The following is a 22,483-nucleotide window of genomic DNA, read 5'->3' as shown; positions in this document are numbered from 1 at the left end:
AGTGGTAATTATTCATGTATGAATCTTTGTGGTAAAAAGCACTCAAGTTTTCAAGAATGCAAGAATGAATGTATTTTTTTCAAGCGACTGTAAAGATTATGTCCATACGTGCAAGGACAAAATATAAGATGGAAATTGGAAGCTCTCCTGCTATGACTATTCTGATGATTAGGCACTATACACCAAGGTTTGTTTATGCTCTAGTTCTAGTTTAATAGATTTGGCCAGTAGCCTTGTTTCTGTCCAGCTACTGTATGTAGGCCCAGGTCTCTGCTACTGCTTCGTGCGTGCATAGTATGTTCGTCAGAAGCCTACCTAAGTAAGTAGGGTTGTACTCTGCATGGATACAGATGAACTTAATTTCATCAGGGAGTGTCATCAATATTGTAACCATAACAGCACTCAACCATTACGTTTATTTCCTCATTATCAACTTTAGAATACAACTTCAGGAAATAGAATTCAGGCATTAATTAATTAAACATTGGCATGAAAGTTTATTTTTTGAAATTGATGAAATAAAGAGTGGTCAAGCAATCCCTACATTGTAGTACGTCCACATTGAAAAAAAATGGAAATGATTACATGTAGATTTGCCATTCTCAACAGTGCACATTGGATTCTACACGATATCCTTCTTTTATTGTGTTTGATATATTTCCGCCCTATGGATGACTCTCCACCAATTGTTTCCTATGAGTGTCCGTCCTTTCTGCAGTATACATCACAATTACTTCTTTAATGGCTATTCCATATACTCTACGTTTCTGAATAGCTTTCAAACTTTCTGGGGAATCGGTTGGTAAAAAGCAGTAACAAAATGGGATACTGAGTGACAGTCACCTTGCCCCTGTGCCCCTACCAACTAAATCAATTTGTGTTGAATACCCTTGTGGTAGGAATGTTCACATATCTACAGTAGTTCCTCTTTTGGAGGTTTAAGATGGCAACTTCACACTGGCAGTAGTTTATATTCACTTGGCCTACAAGCAGTTGGCCTACTTCTTTCTTCTCAAATGGACATGGTTTAATACCACATGGGCTAAACCCATTTGGTCTAATTGCTGTTTGGTCTACACTAAACTTTGTCTAGTGTATGTAAAGTCTAATTCTGGTTCTAATGCTAGATGTATGATTTATACTTCATTTATTATCTTTGCACTTTCTGTGATTCGAATTTGATTAAACGAAAAAGTAGATGAACTAGGTGTAGACCAAGTGGCAATAAACCCTGGTACTGGTAGTAGATTGAAATTTCATGATTATATAGGTCTAGGTTGAAAAGTTAGACGTGTGAAGCATAGGTTTCTGAACTTATATGCCGATAGTATAACTCCAAGATTGTAGTCAAATCAATTGATTATTATTAACATTTTTAGGATTTGAAATTATCCAGCTAATCTAAAGATGAGAAACAAAGTTTTTACTGAAGTAGTCTAGTATTATTATTTTAGATGCTATTGGTCCCCCCCCCCCCAAATCTTTTTACATCTATGCTACCATAGTATTTTGTTAATGTGAACATGATTCCTGAGTAAGACATCCACTGGTTTCCCCATAAAAATACTCAATGCCAGTTTTAATGTGATGTTATTATCCAAATGCACAGCTGTTTACTGCATCCATCTACCCTAAAGGGGGAATGGACAAGTGTAACAGAGTTGGCTTTGATCCTAGTTGTTAGGACCTCTATGAGGTTTGCACAATATATAGGCCTATGCCCTATCTCCCTCAAGGGTTTCAACAAAGGCTACCCCTCACAGTGTGATTAATGAATGAGAGTTGTGTTGTAACCTTGTGCCTCTTTCCTCAATTTTCTTGTCAAATTCCATGGGACTTGGTATTGGATCACAATGTTTTTCTGTACTCACATTGTGCTCTCGCTTTCTTTCTTTCTCTCTGTCATATTCCTTGTCTATATGGAGCTTTCTTTTTGTATGAATTTTTCCTATTTTGAACGGTATCACTCTCTTTATTCCTTGAAAATATTTTCAAGTTCCATGTAGTCAGCCTATATTAAAGAAAATACCCCATGATCAAACAGTGTCCTTTTGTGTATTAATGAAGAACATTTTGACTGATTGTAAAAAAAAGTGTATCTGCATAACCTTCAACGCAGTCATATTTGTGATATGCCACCCTAAAACCAACAATAAGTTGACCAAAATGAATAGTGAGATTTTTATTGAGCTTGAAAATTCATGTCCAAAGCTGAAAAATTATTAAAATTGACCAGCAAAAGCCATTACAAGTACTTGATTGAAGGAATTCAGCAAGAGCTTAAAAAAATAAGGAGAAAACAAAGTTTGAAGTTTGGGGTTCACTCAAGCATGAGATGTGCATACTAAATCTCAGTGAAACTTCCAAGCAGTCTGAAAAAAAAGTGTCCAAGAAACTCTTGTATATGTTCTTTTATTCAACTTCATGACTTCAAATTTTCACAGTATGAAGAAGAAGAAGAATCGCTCTTTCAGATAAGCTATTATTAAATTTTTTTTGTTATTGGAGACTGAATTACTATTTTGGCTATTTACCGAGAACCTTACCTGGCGACTTATTGGTGGTTTGGGGGTCACATATGCACATATGAGGCATGACATTGTGATGTTCTGGAGGATGTGCATTGATGCTTGTACCAAAATACATGCTTGGGATTGCATTTAGAGAAGTTCTCTAGCAACTCTACAGACTTGCTATCATTATCCTTTCCTCTGTCTTTTTTTGCTAGACTACAGGACAGGCGTGTGCTACCTCCAATCACCGAGGAACGGCATCTGCTCAGATGGAGTGGAAGGACTGCACTGTACCAAGGCATTGTGTTGTGCTACCATTGGACAGGGATGGGGAGACCAGTGTGAACACTGTGATACCTTTGATAATCCATGCGACAGGGGATATATTCTTAATGGAAGGTCTGGCCAGTGCAAAGGTGGGTCAAATTATCTGAATATCAGTTTTTAATTTTGTTATTGGATATTTTAACACCTTTCAGATAAGATAAGCATTTATTGTCTCCATGAAACAGTGAGGAATTGATTTGACAGATTGGTTGTAAAAACATCATCAAAAACATAGAGGTATCAATACTAAGTATTCGGCTTTAGATGACTTTTTGATGTCTAGATTCAGAGGTTTATTACAGGAATTTTATGTGGTTGTGATTCACAAAGCAATTTGTTTGGCAATTATGCCCCGAAATTCAGATTTAATGTAAGTTTAATACCCCCCACCGCCCTCTTTATTATGGTAACTGACAATGTAATTTGTGTTAAATCATCTATTGTATCTTTTATTGTATCTATTGTCCTTGATAGCAAACTTCAAATAATGAAACCAGAGGGTGTTTAGCAAAGATTTATTTGTGATATAGAGTCACATTTAAATTTCATTTGCAGTTTATAACGCATACATGTATTCACTGCATTGGTCAGATCATATGCACTGAAGACGACAAGAACATACTTGTCGAAATGTCGAGTTTGGATGGTCCTTTTTAGGACCAACAATCACCCAAGAAAGATCCATGGTGTACCGTGAAACCTACTAAACTATATCACACACACTGGGTGCCCACTACCGCGTATCCATCAATCAGATTATGTGTTTGATAATATGTGCATGTTGGCATTGAATCATGGCCCTAAGTCAGACAACACTTTGTGACACACCCGCCCAGGTCCTCTATAGAGTTTATGGGGATTCACAGAATCGCTATTGAAATGAGCAGCTTGTAGCAAATGATATCTGTCAATGTTAAGAATGAGTGTGAATATCTCATTTAGTGGAATTGGATAACCCTTAGTTCTTCTCCAATTTTCATCCTCTAGATGCTGATGAATGCTTGATGATCCCAGGTTTGTGTGAGGGAGGTCAATGCACTAATACCCCAGGATCATATGCCTGCCAGTGTCCTCCGGGCTTTGAACTGAGTATGACTACCCTAGCGTGTGTTGGTAAGTTATCAGCTATTTCCTGATCTTGTAAGTCTGTTTAGGTGTAGGAGAATGCGCACAAGAGCACCTTACATTACCTCACAGTAGAATGTATCTGTCCAGGGGAGCGTTTCATCAACATTTTCGTCCGTCAGGTCTGACAACTTTCCTTGGTTGTGATTGGCTGAGAAGCACTGCTACCATAGTAATTGTCGGATAAAACAGTACTTGTCGGTTAAAATGTCTGACAAGTCCTTTCATGAAACACTCCCAAGTCCATCAAGTGTAAGTTACTTATTGTTTTGCTTTTTGCTATTTTTTTTTTCAAGAGCACTAAGAATGTAGAGGTTGTCTTTCCTCAGCTTCATTTTAGAAAGCATATATAGCTACATCGAAATCGTCTCGCACGCGATAGCTTGTCCTGTTACTTTAGGAAGGAGGATGATCTGATTTGATTTGGGGGTGAGGTCACAAAGTTCATTGTGATAGGTATCCATATGTACCGTAATATATTTTGTAATTGGCAGTGATGGAGGAATAGATTTCGACTTTGTACAGTCAAGATTCCACCTAGTTCACATTTAGGGATGTATATATATATCCATTCCCAATGAATGCTTTCTCCTGATAGAAACATAAAGTAATGAATCCTCCCAGTATTAAGAAGATTTTAATGCCCAAATTACCCATTCATGAAATGAAGCCACCTATCTGACAACTTATCCACACTATTTACTCTCTCGGTACCCGGCCTTGCAAGCTCCATTAATTTACTGCACATCTACATAGCTGTGGTCATTAGAGGGTTAAAGCTTGATCTGTTTTAGACAGCATATTGATGGTTGCCCCTTCTTTTTCATTGAAAGACATTGATGAATGTCAGACAGGTTACTTGTGTCAGAATGGAAGATGTATAAACACACAAGGAAGTTTCAGATGTGATTGTAATCCGGGCTACTTCTTGAGTCAAGATGGCCGCCAATGCACGGATATTGACATTCCTCGCAGTGAGTATATTTCCTTGTTTGTCAATAAATGTCTACTGGATTGTATAACTAGCATTTATGACTGGAGACTGTCAAAAGATATCAACAGCAGTTGAGAAAGGTAATGATAATTATACAAGGCCCTTCTATGGAAGCTTAAAAGTGCCACCCAGATAATCATCTCTTCATGTCTACAATCTTTAAAAAAGATGATGAGATGACAAGATCTTGGATCTCGTCATGTCAGCATCCTGTGGGAGAGATATTCAGATGACCACATCTTGGATCTCGTCATGTCTACATACCATGGGAGAGATGATCAGATTACAAGATCTTGGATCTCGTCATGTCTACAAACCATGGGAGCGATGATCAGATGACAAGATCTTGGATCTCGTCATATCTAAATCCTGTGGGAGAGATGTTAGATGACAAGATCTTGGATCTTGTCATGTCTACATCCCATGGGAGAGATTATCAGATGAAATGATCTCGTAACTGTTCATGTCTACATCTTTTTGAAGAGATGATCAGTTGAATATGATCATGTATCCCAAATTCTATCATCTGATATCATCCCTCCCACAGGATGTAGACATGAAGAAATCCAAGATCTTGTCATCTTATCATATCGTCCACAGGATGTAGACATGACAAGATCTGAGATCTCGTCATCTGGTCTTAGGGTTGTAGCCATAACATAAATTGTCTGAATATCTGGGTGGCACTTCCATACCCTACAGCTTAAAAAACTTGGTATTAAACCGAATTTCATAATCTGAATAAATAAAGCATTAATATTATTAGTTCTTATCTATTATCATTATAATATCATTTCTGTTTTATTACACCCTCTTTCACTCTTGTTATTGTTGCATGAGGTTTAGTAACAGGAACTCCTGTACCACCTGAAATCGAGAATTGGCTGTGCATATAAACTACCTCGAATGCTGCTGCTCTGTAATTCCTCTGTCATTCTACCCCTCCTCCTCTTCTTTTTATCCCATTTTTATATAATAATAAGATTTGTTTCATTACAACCCTGTCATTCCATTAAAAAAATTGTTGGCAAGTCTTTACATGAAGTTAGGGCACAAATTTTGACATTTCAGCATAAATCGAAACTAATCATACTGTACATTTATTGCTTGTTGGCCATTTTAAGTCCATATATTTTACTGGAAATTTGGGGCCATTTAGACTACTTTTCCATGCAGTTTTTAAGCAAAACAGTGTATAATGCTGTTTAGTGGACACAGTGTCTGTGTAACATGAGGATATTTTTCTTGTGCGTTTGGTCCTAAAAGTTAAATTAATGCAATTAGACTGACTAAAACTTGAAACAATACATTCATTTGTACTCGTTAGTCAGTTAGCTAAATACCTCAGATTTCCTATGCATGCATGTAGTTTCAAAGGAAAATTTTGAAATTTTCACGGTGTCCATGTAGCATTTGAAATGTCACATAGTGGCAATTTTAAAATTTTCTCTTGAAAATAGAACTATATGTGAAGGAAATCTGAGGTATTTATCTAAATGTGCATCAGGTGTTGGTCAACTTAATTGCAATATTTTCACTTTAATAGGACATTAAATAGAGGCCCTGTGAGAGGAGATTCACCACCTTTGCACTATATAAGAACTCACTGCATAAGAGTATCGGGAAACCCCGGTGCAGTGGTCCACCTGCACTCCCCCAATCAGTTATATCGGGAGAAGAGACCTGCAGGTCATAGTGATTCAGTTCGCTTTTCTCCTCGCAGGCACAGGAGATGCCAAACATATAATAATAATAAATAACCAAATGTGCATGTAAATATCCCGATGCTACACGGACACCATGTGCCTGTAATGGCATCATTCTCTACCTTGCTTAGTAACTTCACGGAAAATTAGTCTAAATAGCCCCAAATTCCAGTAAAATGTATGTCTTATAAATGTATTAAGCCTACGAACAATAAACGTATAGTACAATCAGTCTTGAGTTATGCTGAAATGACACAATTCAAACCCCAACTTCATGGTAAGACCCTGGGACACAACAATCTGTCTCATTCTTCTCTTTCCCCATCTTCTCTTATATGTACTATTTTGATAATCATGTGATCTGTTTCTCTATAGCCCCTGTCACTCCGGAATAATTTTTGTTATTGTTACCTGTACATAAGTCTCCTTCTGATTGCCCTCCTTCTACTCTTCTTCTTTTCTTTTCCATCTTGTTTTTTTTTTCTTTACAGCCCCTGTCACTCCTGAAGAAACCGGCTATTGTTACATGAGGTTCCGTAATAGGAATTTGCATACCACATGTAACATTCCTTCTTGTTCTCATTCTCTTCTTCTCTTTAATATTATTGTTATAATTATATATGATCTGTTTCTTAATAGCCCGTCACTACCAAAGAAATTTGTTATTGTTACACAAGTCTCCTTTTCATTCTCCTCCTTCTCTTCTCTTTTCATCTTGTGATTTTTTTTTTACAGCCCCTGTCACTCCTGAAGAAATTGGCTATTGTTACATGAGGTTCCGTAACAGGAACTCCCGTACCACATGTAGTCAGGAGTTGGCCGTGCGTATGAGCTTCCTAGAATGCTGTTGCTCCGTGGACTACGCTCAGGGCTGGGGACTGTCCAGGAGTGACTGCAGCCCCTGCCGAACACAGACCGAAGGTGAGAATAGTCATGGATGAATGACCAATACGGCAACTAGTCAATGATCTGTGCTGCGTTGTGAAAAGGAATCCCACTGTAAATAAACAAAGGCTCGAATTCACAAAGGTTGTTTTGAAAACCCACGGTTGAATCCATGGTTTATGCAGGTTTCCTGTATAAATTACGCTTAATTTAGCACGTATAGGGTGCGTGTATAAAAACGTCTAATGCTGATGCTCACTTTTGTCACAGTGCTCCAGATTGACATCTGTTACCATGGTTAGATATGCTGTTTTATTCACGAGTCCTCTGTTTGAGTGTGGACTCATTAATTTAAAACAGTGGACTCATGATTAAAATAGCATGGATTACCAAGGCAATAGGCGTCAATTTGGCGCACTGTGACAAAAAAACGCTCATCAGCATTGGACATATTTTACTATATGCAGTGAAATAAGTGTAATTTATACAGGAAATCTGCATAAACCATGCAGTGATGGACTCAACCGTGGGTTTTCAAAACCATCTTTGTGAATTTAAGCCAAAGTGTCTTTTCATGGTTGCTTTCCCACCTTCCGCATTATTCTGTCTGCTATGAAATGTGAGGATCGGTAATGAAAAACGACTTGAAGGATTTTACTGGAAAGACGCAGCTCTGTCTGACTTCCGACAGGGTGTCTAAGATGACAAATTCAGATATTCCAGAAATAGAAAGACATGTATGTTACCTCAGAATCAATGTATGAAAGTAAAAATCCTGGTACTATTCCATTGTTAAATTCGCATGCAAGATGTGAGAAGATACCTGTATGTATACATGTTCATCACATTACATTTACTCCAGGCAAAGAATTATTTTTTTAGTATTTTGGGGGTTTCTTTTCATGATCTACTGCCTAAATCTGCAACATTGGAAAAGCTTTAACATTGCTGTGAACAGGGATTTTCCAGGGCACTTTATCTAATTTCCTTTGCTCTTTTTGAGCATCTTAGGGGGGGGTGGCAAATTCGAGGCCCTTATGTAGTTTTTCCTTGATGTACCTTTTACCAATTTCAGGCGAATAAGTTGAACCCCTGTATTTGTCTTATTTCAGAACTTCACCGAAGACTGTGTGAAGGTTTTGAACCTACCACGTCTCTGCCAAGGAGAACGCCCGTTAGGCAAACCAAGACCGACAGACCCGGTCCAACAGGAGATCCTGGAGTGGTTACCCTGAGCCCTCCCACTGTCACCCCTCCACGCAAGGTCACACCCCGCCCTGAAGGAATATGTGCCATGGTGCCTAACATTTGCCGAAACGGTCTGTGCGTGTCCTTGGGGGGAGTCATGGAATATCGTTGTGATTGTTTTGAAGGGTATGAGAATGCTGGCAGGTATACTTGCCAAGGTGAGTAAAGAAGTGTTCTTGTTTTTTGTAGCTCTATACAGTCTTCGCCTATTGAATTTTTTTTTTTTTTGCATAGAGTGAGTTTGGATCTGGACAGAAATCAGAATATCACTCAATGTCATTTGAATTTCATTCCCCTAGACTTTGGGATACAAGGAGTTGTTGCCTCAACAACATGATGTTTTATTTTAATCACACATTCCAGAATTATTTCATTATTGTAAGTCAGTAGGTTTTTTTTTTCATCCATCAAAATGCTGCAATCTTTGTATAAGATATGTATCAAGAGGGCAGAAATAATTTTTTGTTTCTTAAATGAGAAGACAAAAAAAATGTATTACATTGAATTGAATATCTTTATTTGATTCATACACTGTACAGTGAGCTGGCAATAGAGTGAATATTATTCCTGTTTTGTTGTTACATCTAGATATCAATGAGTGTCGAGACAGGTCACTTTGTAGGTATGGTACATGTGAGAACACGGATGGCAGCTTCCGCTGTGTATGCCCAAGTGGATACAAGTTGACTCTCGATCAGAGGTCGTGTGAAGGTAAGTCATGATAACATCATTGCGCTTCAAAGAGGGGTGCTGTAAGAAACTATTTGGAGTCGATTGAAAGTTTCTGTTGCAATCAATACGATTGATTGGTTAAAGGACAAGTCCACCCCAACAAAAACTTGATTTGAATAAAAAGAGAAAAATTCCACAAGCATAACACTGAATATTTCATCAAAATCGGATGTAAAATAAGAAAGTTATGGCATTTTAAAGTTTCGTTTATTTTCAACGAAATAGTTATATGAACGAGACAGTTACATCCAAATGAGAGAGCTGATGACATCACTCACTCACTACTTCTTTTGTATTTTATTATATGAAATATGAAATATTTTTATTTTCTCGTCATTGTCATGTGAAATGAAGTTTCTTCCCTCCCTGAACACGTGGAATTTAATTTTTTAACATTTTTATGCTTCAGGCAAGGAAGTCCTAATCGTCAAATTCGTAAAAATTGAAATATTGTATAATTCAAACAATAAAAAACAAAAGAAATAGTGAGTGAGTGACATCATCGACTCTCTCATTTGGATGTTACTGGCTCGTTCATATAACTTTTTTGTTGAAAATAAGCAAAACTTTGAAATGTCATAACTTTCTTATTTTACATCCGATTTTGATAAAATTTTCAGCATTGTGCTTGTCTGATTTTTCTCTAATGATTCAAATCAACATTTTTCTGAGGTGGACTTGACCTTTAATGTTGGCTGTAGCAAATCAGTTTACACTTACAGTTTACACTTCTTGTTCCAAGAAGCAATCATTTGCAAATACAATCATTCAAGCAAGCAATTGATTTCACGTTTGCTCCTTTTTTGCAAGGCCTATAAAAGTATGAATGATTATGGGACCCCTATTTGATTTGGAATTGATCACAAGTTATTTTGTAATGCCCCATAGGTATTCAACCCCCTTGAGTTCATATTTACTCACACTTTGATTTGAATATATTTCTATTGAGTTCATTTTCATCGGAAGTATATCTTTGTATTTGTGAAGTAAATGTATTGATAGATTTATCTCTCTCTCTCTCTCTCTAAAAGATGTGGATGAATGCCGTACCAATCCCAATGTATGTCACCATGGGACATGTATGAATATCATTGGCTCTCACACATGCGATTGCTTTGAAGGCTATCAAAAATCGATAGACGGACGTTACTGCATTGGTAAGTGTACATAGAATATTCTTTTTGTTTTATTTGAAAGGCTGTCAAAAATCAGGAGGTGGATGTTACTGCATTGGTCAGTGCACATAGAAATTCTTCTTTTTTTTCACTCTTTCTTAATTTACGAATATATGAAAGAACCTTTATTATTTTTTACAGTGAGTGCATTTCCAAATCATACCGTTTAACTTTTTTTTTTAAATAAAATAACAAAATTCTTAATGTTGCCTTCTTCATGAAATTATTTCCAATCCCTATTTTTCGTCACTGGTTGTTTTAACACTCAAAATATATCTTTCTTTTTGAACTTCAAGGAGATAAGCATTTTTGTTGCATTCATTATTTATTTGATATGACAGCAAGAGATTAAATGGATTTTATTCACAGAGAAAATTCTAGTTAAAGTTGTTATTCATTTAGTTAAATCTGCTTTAGCCATATCTTGTTTCCCGTGAATAGTATTCTAAAAGACATTAACTATAGGGACCTGTATAAAATGACCATCTATTCATTGTGCACAATGATCTTCAATGTAAAATTTTGTGATACAAGGTATTAAAACAACCTTCCATTGACAAATCATGGGGAAATCATGGCTTATCTCAGAACAGAGAAGGAATGCAAGCCTTTCACTCCGCTGCACGCCTGGGGTGTTATGTAATAGACGCTAGCATGTCTGGGAGGTCGACTTTATACAGGAGATTTGTCAATGGCAGGGCGCTTTAATAGCCCAACGGCAATGTGTAGTGGCACATTTTATGCTGGTAAATTGCCAATTTGTCCACTGTCAACTCGTCCACTCACCACATGGTCTACCTGCATTTAGTCTAATGCCATTCTGTCCATCAATATTTCGTCTAACAACCAATTGGTCCAATAACCATTTGGTCCAATCATCACTTTGTCTTATCGCTATTTCGTCTATGACCATATTCGTTATATTTTCATCAAGTTTGCACAAACAACACTTCGTCTAATTAAACTAAACGGTATATGGATTAAATGACTATTGGACCAACTGGTTATTAGACGAAATGGTGATCGGATGAAATGGCAATTAGACCATGTGGATATTGGACGAACTAATGATAGACCAATTTATAGGAGACAAGTTGGCAATTGGATAAATTGGTATTGGACCAAATGAAAATTAACGTTTATGGCAATACTCAAACCTCGATATCATTAAAAATATTTCTGACAGTAACTGTAAACTGTATTCACATTCCTTTAAATTTCATTTCCTTTTAATTAATAGAATTTAGGTAATCGGGAAGCTGGAATAAAAGCTTATAAATTCATGACTTTTCATTTGCTCACTTTTACCATCCCCTTCAAAATATTTGTCAGTATCTGAAGTTATTCTCAAAATATTGGCTCCTTTAAAGTAATTAATGCATTAATTCCGTCAATGCCAATATCACTAAAAACAAGAATCAGAACTGTATAGCAAGTAATAGTAGTCCCTATTTCATAATACTCCCTGTTTTCCTGTCAATCTTGTGAATGGAATAGAAGTTGACCCAAAATTTCCTTGATCTTGTTAACCCATGTGGGGGAGTAGAATTTGTAAATAGAAAAATAGGGGAAATCCCCCAGTGGGTTTGACTGTGACCTTAATATAGTAAGGTCAATTCTATTGAGAGCGATCTAGGAGGTATACACTTACTCACTGACATGTGTACATACCTGCTGGGTGCAAATCAAAATAGGAAATGTCTGTTATATTGACCTACATATGACTTGGCGAGATAAGGAACTGCAATGCCCTTTCTTATATCATATTCATTTGTGTCATGATTTAGGGTTATACTGTCTTAAACATACCAATTTGTGATGTTTAATTTGATTTTCTTAAATGTTTATGTATGTTTATACTGTGTTTATGCTTACCTGAAATGGCATAATTTCTAATCCTCCATGAAGGTGTTTATACCTAGTTTATTATAACTCAATAAGTCAGTAAGGTAAAACCTTGATCTGTTTACGTTGTACAGATTAAAGTAAGAAGTAGAACTAATTCTATGCCACTTTTCATCTTTTGTTTTACTTTCTATTCAAATTAATATTCAATCATCATCCATCTGGAGTAAGGGTCATATTTATGATTTTTTTTTTAAATGTAGTTTGACCCCATTTTGTTCTTGTATAAAGGCACTCTAATCTGACTCCTTGCAATCAGATTTTCCTTTAAATTGTTTCTTTTTTTTTCCACGAGAGCAATATTCATGTACCTATGTCAGGAGGGAAATCATGCTGCGAGAACATTTGTTTCATTATTGGCAGACAAGGCACCTGTTTGATGCCCTCCTTAATTCAAAGGCCAATCCAGTTGCCTTCCACCTGACCCCCTGGTCAATTGTTTGATCTTTATCTTCATTCGTGTGACCTCAGGGGTCGCAACCTAAAATGAGAAACACATTTTAATGTGAGATGCTATTTCTGCAGTTTGTCCCGTGTGATGGATCTGTCACAGAAAGGGGGTGAAATCTGGAATTGAAATGAGATTTTTTCTGAGTTGACTACAGGTGGTTTCAAACCGCCTCGATCACAAGAATCCCCGTTAAATTACGAGAACATTCTCAGGCTAAAAAAATAACCATTAATTTTTTTTTTCATTCACACTGCCGCGATATGTACATGTACCCTCTGGGATAAGTTCCTGAAGTTGCGAGCATGCGCAGTACGGTCTGCAAGTGGGCAAGGTGCGAGATTCAAATCATGCTAGCTCTGCTAATTGTTCATGTTTACCTTGTCCTCTAACTTTGAATTAATTTGTGCCTTTTAGGTTCTCTATTTTTCTTTATTCTCTACATGTTCAGAAGATGGTTTAAGTTTTTTTGGGTTTTTTTTGGGGGGTGTTCATTTTTAGGGGGTTTTATTCCTCAATATTTACTATGAAAAGTAAGCATTATCAATGGTTAATAGATAAAATTCTGTATGAACAAGGTCTACATGTAGGCAATTTTTGAATATTTCTAAAGCAAGAGTGAACTTAACACCTTTTTTCTTATGTCTGCTGTTATTCAGATATCGATGAATGCACATTGGGCACTCATAGATGTAGGAACGCTGAATGCGAGAATCTTGCGGGTACTTATGAATGCATCTGCACAGAAGGCTATGAAGCTATTGGATCATCCGGAGTCTGTATTGGTGAGTGTACCCAGGACATCAGCATGTGTTTGTAGTAATAATGAATGCAAAGTTTTGAAGGGAAACTCCAGCCTGTAATATGAATAAAATAAGGTCAAATTCAACCCAACAAAAGGTTGATATGATTGAACAGAGATAATCAAACTAGTATAACACTGAAAATTTAGAAAAACTTTAGAAATTGATTAGAAAATAAGAAAGTTTAAGTCATTTAAATATGTCACTTATTTTTCCACTAAAATTCTACAAAACAGAGTGGTATGATATGATCAATAATGCCTCTCACTTACTATATTCCGGGTTTTTTTCTTTTATTTCTTGAAATATACAATTTTTCATACAATGGTTCACATTTTTATGAGGAGAAAATAAAAATATTCAATGTCAAAGAGTAAAATACGAAAGATATCGTGATTGTATGATGTCATTAGTTTCCTCATTTGCATGCTGAACAGGATGTTCATGTAATTGTTTTGTAAAATTCAGTGAAAATTCAAAATGTCATAACTTGTCTCATTTGACATCCGATATTAATGAAATTTTCAGCACGGATCTATTTATATATTTTTCTTTTTATTCTTATTTGGATTTTTGTTTGGTTGTAGCCTGTACTTGCACTTTAATAAACCGAACTCCAAAATGATCAATGAAATTTGATTAAAGGTAACAAAATTACAAAGCTGTTTCATTTCTAGGCTATTTTGATTATCAAAGGCAACATGCCTACAATTGTCAAAGACTTTTATCAATTTTTCCTTTCTTTATCACTATTTTTTTGTAATTTAATCTTTGCGAAAACTACTAAATCCATATATTTCCCTCTTATTCTGCTACAATTCATTCTAATCTTGCCCCTATTATTTACCAAAAATTGTATTTTTACAAAATTTATATGGATATCAGGTTTGCAATACAGAAAAAGGCTTTGGGGAAAATGCCCAAATGTAAATTTAATTTCCCCAAGTACAAAACTTTATGTGAATATCTTTAGTGGTTATGAAGATAGGCTGCCATGAAGGTCATAGATGTCATGTTCCCATAAATTTAGGATAGTGTTTGTTTACAGATGTGACAAAATGTTGAGTTCATTGTTATTGAAAACATTGTACATTGTGTTTATTTTGTATAGCCATGAACCCCTACACTACATGTTTAAACCTCTTTGAGCAGGCCACACAATATCCCAATTCATTTTTCTCTATAGACTGTCTTTTATTGTTGCCCTCCTACCAAAAGGAAATTTTTAAAAAAGGGATAGAGGGAGAGATGAAGAGAGAGGGATGGGAGGAGACAAAAATATTGTGTGGAAGAGAAAGAGAGAGAGATAGACGGGGTGAAAGGGAGGAAAAACATATAAGCTAAGGGATGGCAGAGGAGGAGTGAGCTTAAAGAAGAAGAAAAGATGTTGCCCACATGTGAATACAGACAGAGGCAGAGATACAGAGCTAGAGATATATACTTAAAGGAAAGAAGATGGGAGAAGGAAAGAGGGAGAGGAGAAAAAAAATAGATAAAGAGAAAGAGAGTGGCAGGTCGTGATAGAGAGAGAGCACGCAAGCCTCAGAGAGACAGAATAAATGAGAAAGTGAAGAAGACAGAAGGGGGCTTGAGCTTTTGTGTTCATGTCAATCACTTTGAACTTTGACCTATATAAGCTACTGGGATGAGTCTGGAATGCTAGTTGCAAATTGATATGAGCTGCCTGGAGACCTAGTAACCCCAAAGAGGTATTGATATCAGCAACTGTTGTACAAGAACAAAAAAAAAGTCCACCTTATATAGAGATGTCTCAACCTCTGCTAATGCTTATTCCATATTAAATACAAGCTTGCTTTTTATTAGTATTATCTTTTCTTTTTTCTTTTGCCTCACACACACAACACACACCACTCTCTCCACTCTCACAATGTACATGTACTTCTGTTGTCCTAACAACTTGAATATGTTCTTAAATGCTAAGTCAGCTATAAGTTCATATCACGTAGCACGAGAAAGGTCACCAGTCATGCATCACTTTTAATTTACGAACAGCGTTGTGAAATGGCCCTCTGATCTGTAGGTTGTTCAAACCGACTCGATCCGGCTCTATCACAAGAATATACCTGTAAATTATGGGAACTTATTCCACCTTCAATGTATGTGATATTTTCTCATCCAAGCCCCTACAACTTTGGAGAAAATCCTGCAAAGGTCAGGCCCTACAGACTGTATTGGTGGTATTTAAATGGAAAGATAGGAAAAGGTTCAATGTAATTTCCTTATCAAGATGCATCTATTCAATTTCAGACTATGCCCATTTGATGACATTACGAAAATTTTGAAGAATTTGTTGTGTCTGTGCAAGAACACCCTTTGCAAAACATTGTCGCATACAGCATTGGTGCAGAAACACCCTTATGCCTTGCAATTATACATGCTGCTAAGGGTGTTTTGCATGCATGCAATGCACAAAAATGTGGTGTTAATGGCATTCTTGCACCAACACGACAAATTACTTAAAATATTCAATTTTTTTCATTGTCTGTATACTATTATTGATCATCATCATTTCTTTCTTCGTTTCATGCAGACGTGAATGAATGCGCCCAGGAGATCAATCCATGTCCACTCGGTTTCTGTATCAACACACTGGGAGGCTACCAATGCCAGTGCCCTGTAGGGTACGCAACAGGACAAGATGGCACTTGCGTTGGTAAGTGACTAAAAGGGGTTCTGCTTCGAAAGCAAGGAGATCAGGGGAAGTGTTTCATGATGAATGTAGTTAGTCATTTCACTGATCAATTTGCTATGAGCCTATGAGATGCAATGATTTCTGGTAGCTCATAAAATCTGTCAGTGAAAATATCTTCATGAAATGCTCCCCAGGGTCCCCTGCAAGGAAGAGCTTCCATAGTGATTAATCTTACAGTTGATTTGTATCATTGATTGTACATGATGATTGACGTAATCAATTCTAAATATCAGTCCCATAATCATTTGGTTTATAGTTTTGTAATGGGGCCTACATTGAGGAGAAGAGTTGAGCCTGTTTCATGAAGGGTATCTATAGACACAATGTCATTTGTTGATGCAAACAGTGTGCAGGGGCCTGTTTCATTAATAGTTACAACTATTGTTGCTTTGTCATTATGACAACTACCATGATAACAGGGTTCAGCAGCCAATCACAATGAAGGTCACCATGGAAGCTAGAATAATGGCAAAGTTGTGATAGATGTAAGTCCTGGTGTAACAAACCCCTGGTATCATGGAACTGTAACCCTTCATTGACTTAGAAGCAACGGTACTATTGTTTTACATTTTTACATTGATGATATGAAACACAACCGATATAGTAATGTGGAAGTGAGTGGGGCTCCCAAAGACCAACATGACATTTAACCATTCTATCATATGGTGAATAAGTTTTGTTTTTGAATAGGATAGTTACAACTCTACAAATGTTCTATTTCATCTTTTTTTCTGTCTTTTCGCAGAGAACCGCCGTGGTTTCTGCTTCCAGGATGGGGACCTTGGCCGATGCACCCACCAGTCCATGGGCCAGATGACCATCTCATCCTGCTGCTGCAGCGCTGTCCTTCTCAACGAGGCCCTGAGCTGGGGACCCAACTGTGAATCCTGCCCGCCTCAGGGTACCCTTCAGTTTGAGCAACTCTGCAGACATGGCATTGGCTTCACCAGCCAGAGGATCAGTAAGTTACGGCATCTTCAGGGGAGCATTTCCTGCAACATATAGTCACTGATTTTCACTGACTTTTGTTATAAGCTACTAAAATCCTTATATCTGATTGGCTCAGAACAAATTGGTCAGTGAAAACCACTGACTCTTTGCATCATGAAACACTCCCCAGCTTCGACCCCTTTAAAAATTTCAACTAAAAATTCAGTTACCTTTGGGTGTTTCATGTTACTGGTAGTAGCTGTTTGTGAAGCCTTGGAATTACTATCCTTTGTACACATGTTTTATTCATCTTTTGGTTACAATACTTGTTTTCTCCAATAAACTATTTTTTAATCGATTGAATGAATTGTGTTTGATGTAGATATCAACGAGTGTACACTGTTCAACAATCTGTGTGACAATGGTGTATGTGAGGACCTGACTGGTAACTACAAGTGTAGGTGCAACTCTGGATTCCAGCCCCAAGCGGATGGCAAGGAGTGTATTGGTAAGTATTGCTAGTATTATTTTAAGTCCATAAAGTTTTCTGAAAATGATTAAATGAAACTTAAATATAATCAGAATATCACCAAATTAAGATGATTTCAAAGAAGAAAAACGAAAGATGGTGATGTCATGATTATGATGATGATGGTGATGTTGAGGAGCACAGTAATGATAATGATGTCATGATGAAGATGATGACAGTGTTTGAGATGATGATGATGATCATCATCATCATCATCATCAGGGATGACGTTAAGGATAACAATAATGTACCCACTCTGTATAGTACAGGTATAATTCACAAGTAAATGGGTCAATGGCCATATATCATTTCTTTCTAGATGAGAATGAGTGTTCATACAACAGACTACTTTGCCACAATGGTGCTTGCCGTAATACCCCTGGAAGCTTTGTGTGTGAATGCCCTGATGGTTATGAATTGGATGCAAGGAGCTCAATTTGTCAAGGTAAGTTTCATCAATATGGTAATCTACCCTTTCCCCTGTAACATTGAGTATACAATAAATTGCACAATTCAGCATAACTGGTAGTCAGTCACAAGCCATGCACAAAAAGTGAAATTAAGTTGCAAATATTACACTTACCTTTTTATGTACCCCCCTCCCTCCCCATTATAATTTAACAAAAATGGAATTATAAATGAATTCAACATTTAGACTTTTTACAGAATATGAATTGCTAGACCCCACTGCAGATTTTCAGTAAGGTACTCTTTCATTCTTTTGTGTTGTGTAGAACATTCCCACTGAGATGGTTGTGCATAAGCCCACCAAAAACCATATAGTAAAGATGTGATAATTTGGCCTTTTCAAGACTTTTTACACAAGTGTTTTTGTTACTTTTGGGGATAAAAAAAACATTTTCAAGATGTGTTTGATATTTACATAGCTCATCTTATACATTTTTTTTCTTGTTCAATATCTATGAATCTCATCTTTTTAACTATGTTCTTGTTCAATATCTACCTATCTGACTTATCTATGGGTTCAATATTTGTGTTATAAACTCTATTCCACCTTATTTAAAGATATCAATGAGTGTGAGAATCCTAGTCTCTGCAACAATGGTCGCTGTATCAACACTAGAGGGAGCTATCGTTGTGAATGCATCTATCCAGGCACTGAGCTAGACCCTACTGGAACCATTTGTGTTGGTAAGTATCCAGTTTCTTTATTAGACAAATAAAACATGTGATACCTCTGCTGAATATACTCCATGTGAGAATTTTATGTAATAGTTCAGTAATGCCTTTTGCTTCTGAAATCCTTACTTATGATTTGCTGATAGGACATTGTCATTGAAAATGTTCACCAAGTTAAAAAATGCTTTATTCATCAATTCATGTACATTTACATGTATTTGGTTTGATTTCTTTTTATATCCATGAAGATTCAAATAAAATTTCACATTCATTGATTAATATTGTGAAATAAAATGGTTCTGATTCAAATATCTTGATGTTCCTGAATTTTCAGGTTGACATTGCAGGTGATGAGGTGAAGTCCTTAAAAGGATTGTAATTATATAAGAGATTTGATGAGGAGCGATGATATTCAAGTTCATCTCTTTCATTTTTTTTTCTCATCAACTTCTGTTTTATCCGCCATCCAAACAATCCTTTTCATGATTATCCACATGGTGAACTGTAAACCTCTTCCACCTTATCTGTACCATATTGCAAACTTTCAAAGATCATCTTGAAGATTCTGTCATGTTGTCTCTGTTACCCATTTTTTATTTGGAATTATGTCAATTTCTTATGATTTTTAAATCAATTTCCATTTTCATCTGACAGATAATCGCATCGCAACTTGCTGGACCCGCATCAGCAACGGTCAGTGCGAGGCGGACATCATGGGACCAATGAGGAGAGATGAATGCTGCTCTACCTTTGGCCGTGCATGGGGTAGTCCTTGCGAAGCCTGCCCTCTTGCTGTTGGGGACTGTCCTCGTGGCTTTTCTGAGATCAGTGGGGAATGTGTTGGTAAGGAGCATAGTTATTTGATAGTTGGCTTTTCAAATAAATGTAAATCCAAAGAAAAAAAAGAATAATATCTGACTGTAACCAGTAATACAAATATGTTACAAGTAATTGATAACATTTTTTTCTCCCAATATTTTTCTGACATCAATAGTGAATGTGTGGGTAAGAGGGATATCTATTGGAGAGTTGGATTTTTTAATGGTAGATTGTAAATCAAAAGAAAAAAATGATAATATGTGACTGTAAACAATGATATGAATTTGTCAGAAGCAATTGATAACATTTTTTCCAAATATATTTGTGAGATCAATGGTGAATGTGCGGGTAAGTAGCATAGTTATTGGAGAGGTGACTTTTCATATGGTAGATTGTAAGAAAAAGAATTATATCCAACTATAAACAATGATATGAGTATGTGAGTATGAGTATATGAGTATGAGCACTCCAGTAGCTGAAAATAAAGATTTTTTTTTATACATATACATTGATTCCCACTTGATCCTAAGTCTCTATTCAAAGGGGGGGGGGGGTCTGTTGTGCATGAATGTGGATACACTTCCAATCCATCTAGTAGGCTCGGTTTTCTTCTTTAGCTATATCCTTTCATACATCGTCGTGGTCTATTGGTTACGACTCTCGTCTTTCAATCAGAAGGACGTGGGTTCGAATCCCAGCCATGGCGTGTTTTCCTTTAGCAAGAAATTTACCCACATTGTGCTGCACTCGACCCGGGTGAGGTGAATGGGTACCCGGTAGGATTTATCCCTCGAATGCTTTTAGCGCCTATTTGGCGGCTCAGCTACAGCCGGGGTAATAATATGATACCAAGTATCAAGCGCAGTAAAGTATATGCAATCATAGTAGCTGCGTTATATAAATCGGCCGTGATCTGGCAAAACTACGTATCTCCTTTTTTGCCATTCCGAGATATTCGAGCTTGAATATTTTACATTGCTTCTTTTGCTTTTTTTGGAAAAGTGGAAAATGGTATATCGATTTTTTTTGTTTTCCTTTGATCTGCGGAACTGATATAAGCTATTGGCACCAAAAACTAGTTGATTTACTCATTTAATCTTCTAATTTTCCACTTTTTTTTAACATACGCACTTTTGCCTGATAAAATCGATGACACACTCCGAGCTTTTTATCAGGCAAAACTATGTATGTTCTAACTTATCAGGCAAAACTACGTATGTCACAAGGTACGCGGCCGCGTGGCAAATGTTTATCAGGCCTACGTATGTCCTCCGCATGGCAAAGTTAGAGATACGTAGTTTTGCCTGATAAACATTTGCCACGCGGCCGCGTACCTTGTGACATACGTAGTTTTGCCTGATAAACATTTGCCATGCGGCCGCGTACCTTGTGACATACGTAGTTTTGCCTGATATGTTAGAACATACGTAGTTTTGCCTGATAAAAAGTGTGTCATCGATTTTATCAGGCAAAAGTGCGTATGTTTTAAAAAAGCGACCGGTAAAATGCAGAATTTGGGAGATACGTAGTTTTGCCTGATAAATCACCTTCTTCTTTTGCGGCTATTGTTCTGGCAAAACTACGTAAGTAGACTTACATAGTTTTGCCTTTTAATTCTCGTCAAAGCTTGAAAAACTACTTTTGTAAGTCGACTTACGTAGTTCTGCCTTTTAAATTTAGTGATTTTTTAGAGAATTTTACAAAAACTGGGTTTCGAATCTCCCAAAATAATTGGAGTTAGAATTTGAAATTTTGACAGATGAAAGAGCGTATTCAATATTATAAGAAACACTAAAAAACTGAAAAACGCCAAACAATGACTTACGTAGTTTTGCCAGATCACGGCCGAAATGGACCATATTGTTATTATTATTACATAATCTTTTATCTTTCCTCCAGATCTGGATGAATGCGAACTCAACCCAATGGTGTGCAACAATGGGCTTTGTGAGAATACCATGGGATCCTACCGCTGCGTGTGTGAAGAGGGTCTCACCCTTGATACATCAGGCAGAAACTGTATTGGTGAGTCACCCAGTAAAGATGCTGGTTTTCAATGAATTTCCTTTCTTTTCGGGGGGATGCTTTGCATGTTCATATTGTCCCATTCACTGATTTGCAAGTTGTGTTTTATATGCTGCATGTTTTCTTGCAACCATTTGAAAATAAATTTCCTTTACTGCAGTACAAATAAATAAATTTCCTTTAATGCAGTACAATTAAAAGTTATATAGGCACTCTATCATTGGAAGGAATATTATTTGTTGCTTAGAACTGAATAAGTGACTCCCGGTGATTGAAGTTAAAAAGAGAATCAATGGCAAAATAAATGCAAGGCAACAAAAGGTGACAGAATTGTTTGCAGTATTTATATAAATGTAAATGATATAACAAATATTTGTGACTGATCTACAATTGCATATGGACTTGGACTTTTGACGTGAAATGTCTGTGATGTAACATAGCAAGAGCACATGTGAAGAATTGCAGT

General features: G+C 36.7%; 1 protein-coding gene across 1 annotated transcript in view; it reads left to right on the top strand.

The window, feature by feature from the left end:
• The window catches only part of LOC121415783 (fibrillin-2-like), a 102,866-nt gene that overhangs the window by 27,931 nt on the left and 52,452 nt on the right, over positions 1–22,483 (top strand). Inside the window, exons 7-21 of the mRNA XM_041609110.1 lie at positions 2,729–2,929; positions 3,828–3,953; positions 4,799–4,939; positions 7,401–7,586; positions 8,663–8,956; positions 9,387–9,509; positions 10,562–10,687; positions 13,718–13,843; positions 16,413–16,535; positions 17,320–17,535; positions 17,887–18,012; positions 18,353–18,478; positions 19,060–19,185; positions 19,828–20,016; positions 21,892–22,017. Of these exons, the coding sequence (XP_041465044.1) occupies positions 2,729–2,929; positions 3,828–3,953; positions 4,799–4,939; positions 7,401–7,586; positions 8,663–8,956; positions 9,387–9,509; positions 10,562–10,687; positions 13,718–13,843; positions 16,413–16,535; positions 17,320–17,535; positions 17,887–18,012; positions 18,353–18,478; positions 19,060–19,185; positions 19,828–20,016; positions 21,892–22,017 (2,355 nt within the window). The remainder of the gene's footprint in view (positions 1–2,728; positions 2,930–3,827; positions 3,954–4,798; positions 4,940–7,400; positions 7,587–8,662; positions 8,957–9,386; positions 9,510–10,561; positions 10,688–13,717; positions 13,844–16,412; positions 16,536–17,319; positions 17,536–17,886; positions 18,013–18,352; positions 18,479–19,059; positions 19,186–19,827; positions 20,017–21,891; positions 22,018–22,483) is intronic.

This window comes from Lytechinus variegatus, chromosome 5 (assembly GCF_018143015.1).
Source record: "Lytechinus variegatus isolate NC3 chromosome 5, Lvar_3.0, whole genome shotgun sequence".
NCBI lineage: Eukaryota > Metazoa > Echinodermata > Echinoidea > Temnopleuroida > Toxopneustidae > Lytechinus > Lytechinus variegatus.
The sequence above is the reverse complement of the archived record's forward strand: the minus strand, read 5'-3'. Positions and strand labels throughout refer to the sequence as shown.